The following is a 16,900-nucleotide window of genomic DNA, read 5'->3' on the forward strand; positions in this document are numbered from 1 at the left end:
AAGACCCAAGCAGGAGCTGAGTGATGCTTGGTGGGAACCCAACCACTAGAAGAGAGGAACAGTTTTCTCCAAAGAATAAAGAAGATGCTTTAGGAAATAGGGGCCCTGCTGAGGAAAACCTGGGACTATAGGAACACCCTATAAGTGTTCTTGTAGAGGAGGGTGTGTACTGGGGCAATTACACACCTCCAGTGGGAAAAGAATTAGAAGCAGGCCAGTCGAAATAAGTTAGGCCTTAAAATCAGACACGTTATACATACAGCTGTGTAATGGAACCCACCCCAATACAATAAACAGAGTGATAAATGGCATGCCCTCTTCTCCTTCCCTATAGAAACACCCCTGTACTTTCAAATCACGCCACATATATTTAGAAACTCACACATGTGAATCAGATGCTTCCTTGAATATTGATGTAACACTGGCCTAATGAAGCCTTTGTCACTGGTCCTGCGGGTCTTGTTGAAATACAAATTATTATAATTAATATTAACATGATAATGAACAATATTAACAGGGTCTCTGAAAAATGACATTGGGATAGACTGGAAATTGAATTTTCCTCATTGCTGTCTGTAACAGAAAATTATTACAGAGTGAAAGAGATGGTAAAACCATTTACAAGTTTGTTGATTGCTTTCTTCAGGGCATCCTTCACCTCCCTGTTCCTCAGGCTGTAGATGAGGGGGTTCAACATGGGGATCACCAGTGTGTAAAACAATGAGGCTATTTTGTCCGTTTCCATGGAATAGCTGGAGGAAGGACGTAAATACATGAAGAGTTGGGTGCCATAAAATATGACCACCACCGTTAAGTGACAAGTACACGTGGAGAAGGCTTTGCGCCGACCCTCAGCAGAGCGGATCTGCAGGATGGTGGAGATGATACAGATATAGGAGAGGATGACAATCACCACACTGCTCACTATAATAAAGCCAAAAAAGGTAAAAAGGACAATCTCACTGATGCGGGTGTCAGAAGAGGAGAGCGCCAGCAGTGGGGGAACATCACAGAAGAAATGATTGATGATCTTGGAACTGTGGAATGACAGCCGAAATGTACAACATGTTCCTATCAATGAATCCAGGAGCCCGATAGCATAAACCCCACCTGCCAGCTGATTACAACGCAACCTGGACATGGTGACCATATAGAGCAGAGGGTTACAGATGGCCACATAACGGTCATAGGCCATCACAGCAAGCAGGAGGCACGCAGCATCTGCAAAAAAGGTAAATAAACACGTTTGCACAGCGCAGGCTGTGTAAGAAATGCTTTTCCTCTCAGCTAAAAGATTCTGCAGCATCTTAGGAGCTATTACAGTGGAACAGCAGAGATCACAGAAAGACAAATTCCTGAGGAAAATGTACATTGGGGTTTGGAGTCGGAGGTCAATTGTGATTAAGAAGATCATCACCCCATTGCCCGCCAGGGTGATAATGTAAATCAGTAGAAACACCCCAAACAGGGTATCCTGCAGCTCTGGACGATCTGTCAGTCCTGAGAGAATGAACTCAGTCACCACCGAGTGATTTCCCTCTTCCATCTCCTCAGACCACAGTAAGGTCACTGTAGTGATGTGACGCGGTGGAGGGGGGGTGGCTCACTCATCCTATGCCTTCTCTGTAATAAAGTGAAGATTAACATTAATCAGTTTATCAGTGGGAACCAGTAAGAGATTCAGAAAGGGCATAGTCCACACAGTCAAATTTTAAAGCTAGATACATAAGTGAGGCCCTGGCTTCAGTGATTATGTCATTTACTATTTTTTCCCTACAATGACAACGTACTGGTATCTATAGGTGTAGGAGCTGGACTGAGGCTTTTAATTATGTACGTCTTGAATTTAGTATGAGCTGATAAGTGTCTTGTGTATGAGTGTATGTTTGTGTGTGCGTGTCTGGTACAGGAAAATGACACATACCTGCTCAGGAGAGAGATGTGGTCATGTTATCCCATCAACAGAAACTGCTTCTTGAGAAGTTTTATACTGAGATGACTGATCTATGAGACGTGATCCCTGAAACGACTGGGAATACCTTAGTTCAGAGAGATACAATGCCTAATTAATGCACTCTGTCAACTAATGCTAATTTTAATTATAACTTGCACCCTATGGATTAATGTCCAACTTTTCTCTTGTGTCATTAAATGATGCAATTTCTACCAGAGTAACAGAGTCTGAGATTAAGGGTGTATCCATGCTGCTGCTTTTAGTAGAAACTGGTACTGAGAAGAACTCAGTAGCAGAGAGTTAATTTGCTTTTCATGGAAATAAAAATCTCAGGAATAATATCTCAGCCCAACCAATCTCAGGCGTCCTAGCAGCAGTAAATCCCATTTTACCATTCTTTTCCCTGGCTCCTTTGCTTATCTATATCCCCAAGAATACATGATGTTCTGTCCTTTTGCTAAAGTGCCCTGAAAAATATTCCATCTCCAAAGCTTGAGGAGAGGGCATATTGAGGAAAAGGGATCAATCAATGATAGATAGATAGATAGATAGATAGATAGATAGATATTGAAGAAGCAGAATATTAATACAAGAGATAAGTGACAAGGCACTCTGCTTAATAGCTTTATGCAATATGACAAAAATAAATTAACTTTAGCCTTGGTGTACATGTATTTTTGAATTTTTTAACTTAAGCTAGTAAATATCGAAATGTTGAATACTGGAAATACCTATGTAAACAAAGTTATTATAGCCTAAAAATATGCACTAGAATCTCAATTAAAACAGTGATTCCCATCATAGATCACTTAATCTTTAGGGCAATGTTAATTGGCTCCCCTCATTAAGTGTGCTGCCCTTCATTCCATTGTTCATCATGATGTACAAAGACATTTTAGCGGGACCTACGGAAATCAATTGAAAACTGTAAAATTGTCCTGCTGAAAAATAGTGGTTCACGTTTTGAGAAAGGAGATAAACACCTCGATTTTTATAGTGCAATATTCCAAAAGTAGGCTTAACCTTTCTTTGCTAATGCTTTTCATTTCTTAGCAAAAAGCTATTCAATAATGATAAATACTACAGTCTGCATGAAAGAGAAGACTGTTCAATTCCTCTGCCTTTCCATGCTGGACTCTCACCAGTATAGGACTCTCCAGGCCAGAGATTTCATCTTGTTAAGTAAGCCAGTTATAACACCAGCAGCATCTGTGTATAGTAAACATCTGGTCCCAGAAATTGCCAGATTCTGAAGTAGAGATGAAGTCATCCTCCAGAATCAGCCCTTCCTCCCAAAGTCTCCCACTTGAAGGGTTTCCTAATGGAAGCAACTTGTCCCTGCCCAGGAAACCCTTTAAACATAGGAAAGAGGGACTACATACTCCCCTGTCTTCGAGTGATGTTACAGAGACAGACAGGGCATCCTTAGGCCTGCTTCATTCTTCATCTTATGCACACTGATATTGCTTTTCTGCACAGAGCCTAGGTGTGGTGGATATGGATGGACAAGCTTAAAGAGGTAACCATAACATTGACTCAGTCCATTAGAGCACATCCACTTCTGGTTTAAATGGATGTCTTTCCAATAGAGTCATTGACACATCCTGAACTGGTCTAAGTCAATATATATCCATTGAGGAAAAGGGACAGATTTTCAGTTGGTGTGAATTGGCATATTTCCACATGTGAGTGGGGTATCATACCAACACAAAATCATTTGATGTAATTAAATCAATACTGGATAGTGTCTAAGACAGTTGTAGCTTTAATTAGTAGGTGAGGTTACATGCCATGTGTTATTCAAAGTTCAGACAGGAAATCATGAAGCTATCAAAAATCTGCATTATTTAAATGAAACCATGGAGAAAATTCCCTTTCTGAGTAAATTGTCACTGCTTCACTGAAGCGAATGGTTCAGATCCCTAGCTAATGTAAATCCGGTGGGTTCCACTGGATGCAAGGCTGCTATAGTGATTTTCAGCACCATGGGCAGCTCAGTGCTGACTGGGACTGGAGGAATACGTCTACGCTTGCTATTTCCAAGGTAGCATGGTAATCAGCCTACTCGGAGAATACTCATGAAGCGCTGACATGAATATGCAGCGCTTGGGTAGGCTAATTCTCCCTGTGGCAACTTTGAAGTGTCAAACTTCATAGTGCCAACATGCCCTCCCCAAATTGCCTGAACATAAAGAACTGAAGAGGATTCTGCTGCCCATAGGTTTTCCAAATCATCTTTTCCATCAGTAGCTTCGTTCAGGCCTGTGCTTAAAATCACCTCAATCAAGCTCCATTACACAAGGCTGAGAAACATTTCACACCCTGTGAGGGGCAGGTAGGTTGCACTAACCTTTAGTGTAATTCCTTCATTGACTTAGCTACTGCCTCTTGGAGAAGTGGATTCATTATATCAATGGAAATCCCCCACCCCATGTGGAAAGCATCTACACTACAGCTTTGGTTCAGCTCCACACCTAAATCATTATTGTGAGTTTAGTATAGATATTCCCTGAATCAGTAAGGAAGTTTTTCTGCTGTCTTGTAAAACTATTGTTCTCCCTTTCCTGTCACTTGCTAAAACTCCCTCCCTTTTTTATTGGTAAGTATATTCAGAAGAGTTAAAATTTCTCTGCTCTCTATGATTTCATCCTTCCCTTCCCAGGAATGCCTCGATGTTATTCAGTTAAAGGTCAAATGCTCTGAAGCTGACAATTTTAGCCATGGATTGGCAGTACCTTTTTTATTTTTTGTTTCCTTCGCTTGTCAGAATCCGAAAATCAGGCTAAAGCTACGTCTACACATGTATGCTACATCGAAAATAGCTTATTTCGATGAATAGCGTCTACACGTCCTCCAGGGCTGGTGCCATTGATGTTGGGCAGCACCACATCGAAGTAGGCGCTGCAGGGGAAAGTCTACACACCAAAGCGGCCCACATCGAAATAAGGGTGCCAGGAACAGCTGCAGACAGGGTCACAGGGCGGAAGAGCACTTCCGGGGCAACAGCTAGCCGCTCCCTTAAAGGGCCGCTCCCAGACACACTCAGCCTGCACAGCACGCGGTCTGCAGAGCCACAGGCACGCACACCCCGTCGAGGCAGTATGGACCCCCAGCAGCAACAGCAGCAGCCAGAGGTCCACCCACCCGCCCCTGCAGGAGCAGTGCTCACCCTGCTCAATGCTACGCAGGAGGCAGCCGACCACTTTCTATTCACAGAAGAGGAGCTGCCCCCAGGGGAGGAAGGAGCAGCCCCAGACCTTGTTGCCCTCCGACCCCACCCCCCGCCGCACACACCGCTGGCTGTGGAGCTACCCCATGAGCACCGACTGGTGGGAGCGGCTGGTACTCAGTGAGTGGGACAACAAGCGCTGGCTCCAGAACTTTTGCATGAGCCGGCAGACATTCCTGGAGCTCTGCCAGTGGCTCACCCCGGCACTGAGGCACCAGGACACCTCCATGCGACGTGCCCTCACGGTCGAGAAACGGGTCAGCATCGCTGTCTGGAAGCTGGCCACTCCAAACTACAGATCCATGGGGCAGCAGTTTGGCATGGGCAAGGCAACCGTCGGGGCTGTCCTCATGGAGGTAAGAGGACCCAGGTGGGGCCTGGGGGGGGACCTCTGGGGTGGAGGGCAGCCCTGGGGTGGAGGGCCAGACACACCCTGCACACCCCTCACTGGTGCTCTCCCATGTCCTTCCCCTGCAGGTCGTCCACACCATCAATGCCCTGCTCCTCCACAGGCTCGTGCGGCTTGGGGACCCGGATGCTGCCATTGTGGGGTTTGCCAGCCTGGGCTTCCCAAATTGCTTTGGGGCTCTGGATGGGACCCATATCCCCATCCATGCTCCGGAGCACAGCGGAGGACTCTTCCTGAACAGGAAGGGCTACCATTCCGTGGTCCTCTGGGCCTTGGTGGACAGCCGGGGCCACTTCCTGGACATTTATGTTGGGTGACCAGGCAGCACCCATGATGCCCATGTGTTCAGGAATTCGGGCCTGTGCCGCCGGCTGGAGGTGGGGACCTACATCCCCCAGTGGGAGATCCCTGTGAAGGACACCACCATGCCCCTCTGCATCGTCGCAGATGCGGTGTACCCCCTCCAGCCCTGGCTCATGCACCCTTACACAGCCCTCTCTCAGCCAGCCAGAAGCGCTTCAACACGCGCCTGAACCACGCAAGCCAGGTGGTCGAGCGCACTTTTGGCTGCCTCAAAGGGCGCTGGAGGTGCCTGCTCACCCGATTGGATGCAGGCCCTACCAACATCCCCCAGGTTGTGGGCTCATGCAGCGCACTCCACAACCTGGTTGAGAGCAAGGGGGAGGCCTTCTTCCAGGGCCAGGCTGTGGAGGCTGGCAGGGCTGACATGCATCCACCCGCTGCCCTCAGTCTCCTGGTGGACCCCGAGGGGATCCGGGTCCAGGAGGCCCTGTGGGCCCATTTCAACCAGGCCACGGGGTGAACGCTGGCAGGCCCCCCACTGCACCCCCCGCATCCTCCACAACGCTCCCTGCCCCCACCCCCACACCACAGAGCACCTGAGAGCACACCCCTCCCACTTTTCTTTGAAATAAATGGAAAAGTTGTTTCAAACCAAACGGTGCAACCTCTGATTAATAACATAGAAAAAAGGGGGGAACTATTTACATGGGGGGCAGCTAGCAAAACAGGGGTCCAACAAAATTATATACAAATGGGGGATATGTATAAAGGAGGGGGGGCCATGTCCTCAGCCCCACGCCCTATTGTCCAGTGCCCAGTGTTGGAGGGCGCGACCCTCGCCTCGTCCAGGGCCCTGGGCAAGGCTGGGTGGGGGCCAGGAGAACTGGCAAATACGGCCGGGCGGTGTCCCCAGGCCCATGGTCCCGCTTGGCGGCAGGCCCCAGGGTGGCTGACGGTGGAGCGGTGGGTGGCTCAGCAGGGGGGGCCAGGTGTTGTGCTATGCGCTCAAGGTGCACATGAAGGCCCCCCAAGCCTCCTGGCGCCAGGCCAGTGCCCGCTCTTGGAGCTCCAGCCGCCGCTACTTCACCCGCAGGCGCTGCTCCGACACCTCCAGCTGATGCCGGAGGGTCGCGAGCAGCTGGGGGTCTGTGACTGTCCTCGGATAGCTCCACCATCGGCCACATCCTGGGGCTCATCGGTGCTCCACCGAGGGGATGGCCTGCTGGGATGGCCCCGGTGGGCTCTCCGGGACTACGGACACCTCACTGGTGCTCTCCGGGCCCTCCGATGGTGCAGCTGCGGAAAACAGGGGGGAAGAAGAGTGGGGACAGCCATTAGTGTGGGCCCTGACCTGTGGCCCTTGTTCCCCCACCCGTCTGCTGCTGGTTCCCCATCCCCATCCCCAGGAGATGCTGCTGCTGATGATGGATGTCCCCCCCACACACAGGGGACCCTAGGTTCCACTCCCCACATCTCCAAGGATGGGGCATGGCGCTGTCCTGCTGGGGGGCAGGGGCTGATGCACTCTTCTGAGGGACATGCCACCTCTGTCCTTGGGGCCATGGTCATCTGGGCATGTGGAGGGCCCTGGTCATGTCTCTTGTCCCTGCCCCTTAACCCCGGGGGTGTGCACCGAGGGGGGTACATACCTGACAGTCCGCTCCCACGGTCGGGGGACACCGACTGGGCGGTCACCCTGCTGGAGCTCCAGGATGGGAGGGTGATCCAGAGCCTCCCGTCACTGGAAGAGTCCCCCTCCTCCTCCTCCAGCATCCCGGGGTGGGCTCCTGGGGGGGCCCCTGGGGTGCAGGGCTTGCCTCCGGGGTGGACTCCATCTCCGGGGCCTGCTGGGCTCGTCGGCCGAGGTGTCAAAAGTGGCCATGGGGGAGGAGGTGTACCAGGGGCCCAGGATGGCTCTGAGCTCCCTGTAAAAGGGGCAAGTGGCAGGGGCGGCCCCAGATCAGCTGGCCGCATCCCGGGCTCTGGCGTAACCCTGCCGCAGCTCCTTAACCTTACTCCTGACGTGGTCAGGAGTGCGGGAAGGGTGACCCCGGGCAGCCAGGCCCTCGGCCAGCTGAGCGAAGGCATCTGCTTTCCGCCTCTTGGTCCCCATTACCTGGAGCACCTCCTCCTCGCCCCAGAGCCCCAGCAGGTCCCGGATCTCGGCCTCTGTCCAGGAGGGGCCCCACTGCCTGGTCCCCAGCTGGCTGCCAGCCTGGGAGCGCAACCTCCTCTTGGGGAGGTTGCCCTGCGGGTGCTTGGGGAGCTGGCTGGCTGCCATCGATGCGGGGTGCTGGGCTGCAGCTGCTGTGGGCGTGCAGGCTGAGCGCGTGGCAGTGCTGCTGCCTGCATGCACTCTCAGCTTCCTGCACAGGAAATAAGGGGGTGGTGAGATTTAAGGGGCTGCTGCACACGGCAACCATAGAGCTCAGGGGCTGGAGAGAGCATCTCTCAACCTCTCAGCTGATGGCCGCCATGGTGGACCCTGCTATTTCGATGTTGCGGGACGCGGATCGTCTACACATGCCCTACTTCGACGTTCAACACTATTGAGGGATAGCTGTTGGGGATAGTGACTTCGACGTCTCGCCGCCTTACATCGATTTCAACTTCGAAATAGCGCCCACCATGTCTACACGTGGCGAGTGCTATTTCGAAGTTGGCACGGCTACTTCGAAGTAGCCGGCTTGTGTAGACGTGGCTTTTGACTATTTTATCCGTGTCCATGGAATAACTGGAGTTGGGACGTAAATACATGAAGAGTTGGGTGCCATGAAACATGACCACTGAGATCAAGTGGAAAGCACAGGTGGAGAAGGTTTTGCGCTGGCCCTTGGTGGAGTGGATTTGCAGGATTGTGGTGATGACGTAGATACAGGAAAAAAGTATAATCCCAGTGCTGCTCACTAAAATGCAGCCATTTAAGGCAAATAACAAAATCTCATTTATGTGAGTGCCAGAACAGGAAAGCGCCAGCAGTGGGGGGATGTCACAGAAGAAATGATTTATGACTCTAGAGTGGCAGAATGACAGATGAAATGCATAACGTGTGCATCATTGAATCCACCAACCCCACAGCATAGACCCCAGCCATGGGCAAGTTACAAAATTGCTTGGACATGGTAACTCTGTAGTGCAATGGATTGCAGATGGTCACGTAAGGGTCATAGCCATCACAGCCAGCAAGAGACACTCTCTATCTGCAAAAGAGACAAAGAAATACATTTGCACAGCGCAGGCTGTGTATGAAATGCTTTTACTCTCAGCTAAGAAGTTCTGCAGCATCTTAGGGGCTATTAAGGAGGAATAAAAGAGGTCACAAAATGACAAATGCCTGAGGAAAAAAGTACTTGGGGGTGTGGAGTCGGGGGTCAATTATGATTAACAAGATCATTCCCACGTTCCCCACCAGGGTCATAACATAAAGCAGTAGGAACACCCCAAATAGAGGGACCTGCAGCTCTAGATGATCTGTCAGTCCTGAAAGAATGAACTCAGTCACCACTGAGTGATTTCCCTCTTCCATCTCCTCAGAGCAGTGTTCTGTGCAGGTGGATGGCTCAGGCACCTTATCCCTTCTCTGGAATGAAGTCAGTGAAGAAAAATGGAGATCAGTTTCTGAGTGGAGAACAGTACGAGGTCAGGGATGGGCTGAGTCCACAGAGCCAGATGTTCACAGCTGGTCATTCCAGATGTTCCATACAATGCACATGCTGTACAAACACAAGGACATGCAGGTTAATCACACCCCCACCTATGAACACTCCTGCTTACAAATCCTAGCAGCAAACAGTGTCTTGTGGCTCTGCTGTGAGAGAATCAGTATGAAAATCTTCGCATTCTGTAGAAGCTCAAGGTGGGATGGAAGTAAACAAGAGTCAACCTTTCTACCCACTTTGGGGATAGTGAATTCTGTGGCTTGGCGTGTTAGTTTGGGATTAAAGCTGGCTTGCTCTGCTTATTTTGTCCTTTGAAATGGCACTTGGATTATTTTTTTAGAAAAGCCTAGGGACATAATGGAAAGCATGTCTTCAGTGACTAGGTAATTTTCTACTTTTTTACAATCAAAGAGGTCATTCTAATAGCTCAACAGTTAGGACTTGGGTCAGGCACTTAGTGCTGGAGGTCTTCAATTCAGTACCTATCAATCACTATCTAATTCTTGACTCCACCCCCCTTCTGCCTCTCTGCTCTCTGATTTGGTCACCTTGATAATATTTTTCTGATTTGTCAACCTTGATTGCTATTTTTGGTTCTCTGTGCCTTAAATATTGAGTCTGTTCTGGTCTGGCTGTGGTCTGAAGAAGTGGGTCTGTCCCCCGAAAGCTCATCACCTAATAAATTATTTTGATAGTCTTTAAAGTGCTACTGGACTGCTTTTTTGTTTTGATAGTGTATAGACTAGCACTGCTATCTCTCTGTTACTAGTGTGTGATTGTGGTGCAGGGAAGTGGCACGTACCTGCTGAGGAGGGAAAGCAGACGACATTTCACAATTCACCAAAACTGCCAGTTTTGGTGTGTACAGGAACTTTTATACTGAGCTTTGTTTCCTAAGGGGCCACAATCCCTGACATAATTGGGACTACCTGAACTCAGATAGACACTACACCCAATTAAGGTGCTCAGTGAATCACAGCCACCCTTGGTGTAAGTCAAACCCTGGGGATTCATTGGCCCACACTTTCCTCCTGTGTTATAAAATGATGTAATTTCTATAAGAGTTACAGCGTATGAGGTTAGAGGTACATTTACACCTCCTGTGTTCCGTGCAAGTTGGTAGTGAGCAGAGCTGATCAACAAAGACTTGATTTGTTTTGTTGATGGTGGAAAGCAAGATCTTGGAAATATCATGGAGTCTGTCACATACCACATCGCACTGTTTCCTTCGATGGCTCCCAGGCTGAAGTGGTAGAGGGTGGCCTCTCCACTAGCTGAATTGCCCTAGAACATCACCAGAGTCTCACAACCACAGTTTGTCGAGCAACAACATTATTAAAGGTCCAGAAACCATGACCTATGAAGAACAACTGAAACAACTGTGTTTGTTTAGTTTGGAAAAAGGAAGACTGTTAGGATACATAATAACAGTTTTTAAGTACCTATAATGGTGTTACTAAGAGGAAGGAGAAAAAATGACTCTTCCTGACCCTTTATGACAGGGCAGGAAGGAATGAGCTTAAATTGCAACAAGGCAATTTTACATTGTACAGTAGGAAAAACGTCCTAACTATCAGGGTGGTTAAGCACTGGAATAAATTGCCTGGGGATATTGTGGAATCTCCAACACTGGAGACATTTAAGAGCAGATTAGAGAAACATCTATCAGGGATCACATAGATGGTGCCTGGTCCTGACATGAGGGCAGGGGACTGGGCTTGCCCTTTCAAGGTCCCTTCCAGTTCTAGTATTCTGTGATTCTATGATTTATTGTTTACCACAAGAAGAAACAACCCCCCTGAAAAACCCCTAGATATATTTTAAAAGTTCTTTGTTCTTTCATAACTATGAAGATTAAAACAAGATAATTAACAGTGCACTACTGAAAATATTTAGTATGCAATCAACCAAAAAGAAAATTAACACTGTCATAGGTTACATGCATTTTATCATCCTTTCCAATAACTCAAGCTACTTAGCTCACAAATGTGGCATACTGAGAACAGCTACCTAAGCGAAGTTAAGCCATTATAGCCATTAAGCGAAAGCATGAGAAATGTACACCAGAGGCCCAATTAAATAACTGACTTCTACCATAGACAACTAACTCTTCAGGGGAATGCTGCTCTGCTCCACTAATTAAGCGTGTGTGGCAATGTGTGCACATATCTTAGAGGGAAATGTAGAACTGAACGGAATCACCATTAAAATAGCATCTTGGACAACAGGTTTTGCAGGTTTTGATAGAGGAGAAGATTTTAATTTTTATAGTCCAATATGCCCAAAATGGCCTTAACATTTCGTTACAAATGTCTTGTATTTTTTCACAAACAGGAGCTTAAGAATGAAAACTAGTGAGGACCCCATAAAAGAGGGATCAACACAATTCCTCTGCCCTACGATTCTGGGATCCTGCCAGTACAGAGTATCCTCCATAACTATTGTTTTCATCTTCTGAACTGAGCCAGCTGGAACACTTGCAAGGCCTGTGCATTGCAAATATCAGTTTTTCCCTTCAGGTTGCAGAACCTGATGGTTTCTGAAATACAGATGAGCCCAGCCTGCAGAATCTCCTGCTTGGAAATTTTCCTAGTTGCAGCATCTTGTCCCTGCCTAGAAACCTTGTCACGTTAAGGATGAGACACTGTCCATTCTCCTCTGCCTCATGGGAGTTGCACAGACAGATGAGGGAGAGGGAATGTCCATTCTCCCCTGCCTTGTGGTGGTGTTACAGAGTCATGGCCTCCTTAGACTGGCTCCGTTCCTCAGCTTATGCCCAGAGCTTGTCTGCACTGAGCAGAGGTCCAGTGAATATAGATAAGATATGCTGAATGAGGTAACCATTCCATGGGCAATACAAAGTAGACCAGATCCCCTGCTCGTGTAAATGGATGTCTCTGCATGGGAATCATTGGACTATATCGCCAGTTGGTATAGAGGGGTGCATCCCCTTTGGTTTCTTTGGACTACATTCCCTACTAGTGTAAATTTGGATAGACCCATTGAATTGCTATTGAAGTAAAAGGGGAAGATCCTCAACTGATGTGAATCTGAGCATATTTTCAATAGTGATTGAGACATGATACCAAGACAAAATTACATGACATATTTGCTGGACTAGGTGAGGTTCCATCTCCTGTGCTATTCAAAGATCATACTATAAATCGTAAATCTGTAGAAAATCTGCATAATTTATAATCAGCTAGTGAGCCAGTTGCCAGGTCATGTAAATTGGCGTAGCCTTCTAGAAATCAACAGTCCAGATTCATAGCTCGTGTGAATCAGTTGCAGCTGCATAGAACTCCTGGATAGCTAAACTGATGTTCACCACCTTGGACAGCTCAGTGTTTGTAGGCCATAGGGAAGGGTAAAAAGCATGCCTGCTTGGGTGCTGGGTCTGAATGCACTTTCACCCTGAGATGAAGCATCAATGAAAGCTTGGACTGTGGGGAAGTGGCCTCAGGAACTGAAAGCAGTTTAATTAAAGGGGTGTGTTGATATGGAACTACTGTGACCTGAAGGAGTGGATAGGCCACTGAGGGTGTGGCAAAATATTGGACAGCAGTAATCAGGATCTGCATGACTTAAAAGCCCAACTGGAGATCTAGGTCCACAAGGACCCAGAAAAGGCAAAATGGTTGCCTCCAGGGACGACCATCCTGGGGGTCTGGCCTGATACCAGGTCTGGGACTATATAAGGCAATGGATACACTCAGCCAAAAGGGGTGCTTGTGAGAAGTGGGTATCATGGTGTTACACAGACCACCCCTAAGCTGTTAAAAAGATTGGAGGTTATTCTAAAAGCAACTCTTTCTCCCTATCCAGCAACGTAATCGTAGGGATGAGAGAATGTCTATTATATTCCTGGCCTCTTGTGATGTCACACAGAAGGGTGCAGCTTCATTCAGGATACCAAGACCTGTAGCTGCAACTTTCTTATACATGTCCCTGAAATGTAGGGCCTTATTAATGAATAAGAAGAGAGGTATATTAAGTCTCACAAGAGTCACTGATGGAGGATCACTAGTCTGGCTGAATTTGGCCCCTCTCCCAGGTACCCTGAGAAAGCCTTTTGCATTAACTGAATGGGATTTGGAGGTAGATACAGACCCCGCAGACATTAGACCAGACATTAACAAGGTTCAGATCCATGTTCACTCCTACTGGGTCCTCTTCAGAGCCGGGTTCCCTGGTTATGTGGGATGCAGATTAATCACACTATGGCTACGTCTACACTATCCCAAAACTTCGAAATGGCCATGCAAATGGGATAGTGTAGACATGGCCTATAAGTCATTGTTGTAGGGTTCTTTGAAGGTAGGAGGGATGGAAGCGAGAAGTTTCATGTGATGGAACACTTTCACATTCCCACAGAAGTTAAAAATTAGTTTGAATAGTTTATGTGGTTTCTTTCTCTTGTATTTGGCATTGTGCGTCTTCTGGTGGGAAAAAGTTGTACTTTTTTGTTTTGTTTTGTTGGATTTTTAAATTGTACACTGTGATTTTATCATGTGAAAACTCCTAATTGTACTCCCAAGTCTTTGACTCCAAGTCTGTGCCCAGGAAACACTATGTCCCTGCTTCTTCTAGGAGTCATGCTCATAACTCCATCAATTATGGTGGAGAATGCAGGCAGGAATGGGTGAACAGCGAAGCACAGTGATTGAAAAACTGAGGGTAGACAAAGTAAATGGACCTTTATCGGAGGGCTTGTGCCACTCAGCTCACTGAGAAGCAAAGGGACTGTTCAATCTTGTGGCAGGGTGGGCACACAGACATTATTAGAAGCCAGACACCAAAGCTGGTAGGCTCAGGCTGAAGAACTTTTACACCTGTGGGAGAAGGGGACTAATACAGAAGGGAATTTCCTCACTGGGGTGGATCAGAGAGGCCTCATTTGAACAGAAAGAATGGTGTGACAGCATCCACTGTGAAGGTAACAGAGCCATCTGAATATGTTGGTTATGCAGGTCAGAAGGAGCGATCCAATGGGACCTGCAAGACCCAGGCTTGCCCTGAAGTAAGGGGTAAGCTAGAGACAGGAAGGGAGAGGCCCTAGGCAAAGGGAAGGGGCAGAGAGTGCTTCCTTTACCACCAGACTGACCAAATACAAAGGCACTATCCCCAGAAATGGAACAGAGGCCAGAGACTCATAATCACTCTGAGACCACCCCAAGTACAAGGCAGTAAGGGCTCATGGCCCAAACTGGAGATTGTCGGGTGCTTAGGGATCCCAGATAAACCGGACCACCAAGAGAGCTATACTGGGGACCCAAGCAGAAAGGGAAACCGATGCAGGAGCTGAGTGAGCTGTGGTGATGACTCAAAAAAAAAAATAAAGGAGGGAAACAGGCCGCTCTAAAGAGAGCAGATCCTGCAAAGGGAAAGAGATTCCCTGAAAGTTCAGCTGATGGAAAGGCTGAGGTAGCAGGAACCCCAACCTCTGTAAAGCTGCGTCTACACGTGCACGCTACTTCGAAGTAGCGGCACCAACTTCAAAATAGCGCCCGTCGCGTCTACACGCGTCGGGCGCTATTTCGAAGTTAACTTCGACGTTAGGCGGCGAGACGTCGAAGTCGCTAACCTCATGGCTACGTCTACGGCTACGTCTACACGTGCACCCAACTTCGAAATAGCTTATTTCGATGTTGCGACATCGAAATAGGCTATTTCGATGAATAACGTCTACACGTCCTCCAGGGCCGGCAACGTCGATGTTCAACTTCGACGTTGCTCAGCCCAACATCGAAATAGGCGCAGCGAGGGAACGTCTACACGTCAAAGTAGCACACATCGAAATAGGGATGCCAGGCACAGCTGCAGACAGGGTCACAGGGCGGACTCAACAGCAAGCCGCTCCCTTAAAGGGCCCCTCCCAGACACAGTTGCACTAAACAACACAAGATACACAGAGCTGACAACTGGTTGCAGACCCTGTGCCTGCAGCATAGATCCCCAGCTGCCGCAGAAGCAGCCAGAAGCCCTGGGCTAAGGGCTGCTGCCCACGGTGACCATAGAGCCCCGCAGGGGCTGGAGAGAGAGCATCTCTCAACCCCCCAGCTGATGGCCGCCATGGAGGACCCAGCAATTTCGACGTTGCAGGACGCGGATCATCTACACGGTCTCTACTTCGACGTTGAACGTCGAAGTAGGGCGCTATTCCTATCTCCTCATAGCTGCGTCTACACGTGCACGCTACTTCGAAGTAGCAGCACCAACTTCGAAATAGCGCCCGTCGCGTCTACACCTCATGAGGAGATAGGAATAGCGCCCTACTTCGACGTTTGCTGCTTGCTGCCCCTTAATACTGACCTTTATTTGTATGTGCAGAAAAACAGTTGTTGTGGCACAGGAAGGTGCGGGTCATATTGGCAGGAAGGGCTCAGAAAGAAGAAAAGATTGAATGAAGAAGAACATCTGACCAACGCCATCAAAGGCACCCAATGGCCCATAGTCAAACATCCTTTAAATAAACACTGGGCACCAGGCTGTCTTCTCCTATACAAAGAACTATGTTTTCGGAGCCTGGTTTCTCTGTCTGAAACATTAAGTGACTCAATGGTACATTGTTTTCTTCAGTGCATACAACTTGGCCTACGTAACATCCCTTATTAGGCTGCTTTTGTTCCTCTATTGTCAAAATCTGACTTAAGGCAAGGAGGCCACCACCAGGGAAGGAAAAGACAGTGAGGAAAGGGGCACTTGCTAGCGCACAAGGCAACACAAGAGAGACATACATGCCTACATTCGACATTCAGTTGCAGTATACCCCCACCACATGCAAACACAAAAGCTGGGTCTACACTACAGAGTTCTGTCAACAGAAGAAACCTTGTATTGACAAAACTAGGGAATGTCCTTACTACGAATGTGTTCTGTCAAGAGTCCGTTGACAAAATGCAGCAGTTTTCCTGGCAGAGTTCTGCCTTGACCATAAGAGGCATAGCACATCCATTGACAGATTCTGTTGACAAAAAATAGTGTAGATGATCTGGGGGGCCCTCTGTCAAAAGAGAGGGCTTCTGGTTCCTGGGGCTGCCCTGTTTGCAGAGCTTCCCATTGGCTGTTCTGTCAATAGAGGGCTGGGCAGTCTGGCCTCTCTCCGCCGACAGAGGACATTGACGGGGGAGCCTGTACGAGGTGTGGGAGTTCTGTAGACAGAGGTTCTGTCAGGATATATCTGTTGACAGAATGCTCTAGTGTAGACACAGCTAGAGTGTCCACTGCCTGCCAAATGCATACACATACCCACACACACACACAGTGCCTGTACATACACAGCCTGACCCTGAGCTTCAACAGAATGCAGAATAAACCCTACTGGGAAGCTGGGCCAGCTGGACTAT

General features: G+C 48.3%; 1 protein-coding gene across 1 annotated transcript; it reads right to left on the reverse strand.

Annotated features, from left to right (window-relative positions):
• Positions 1 to 589: 589 nt before the first annotated feature.
• LOC142015195 (olfactory receptor 5W2-like) lies at positions 590 to 1,546 on the reverse strand. The gene has a single exon (XM_074998611.1). It carries the CDS (start codon positions 1,544 to 1,546, stop codon positions 590 to 592), a length of 957 nt encoding a protein of 318 aa, XP_074854712.1.
• Positions 1,547 to 16,900: the final 15,354 nt, after the last annotated feature.

The sequence above is a fragment of the Carettochelys insculpta genome, chromosome 6, assembly GCF_033958435.1.
Source record: "Carettochelys insculpta isolate YL-2023 chromosome 6, ASM3395843v1, whole genome shotgun sequence".
NCBI classification, from domain to species: Eukaryota; Metazoa; Chordata; order Testudines; family Carettochelyidae; genus Carettochelys; species Carettochelys insculpta.

Coding starts and splice junctions, on each gene's coding strand:
- LOC142015195 (XM_074998611.1), bottom strand. CDS start 1,546: ATGGAAGAGGGAAATCACTCGGTGGTGACTGAGTTCATTCTCTCAGGA.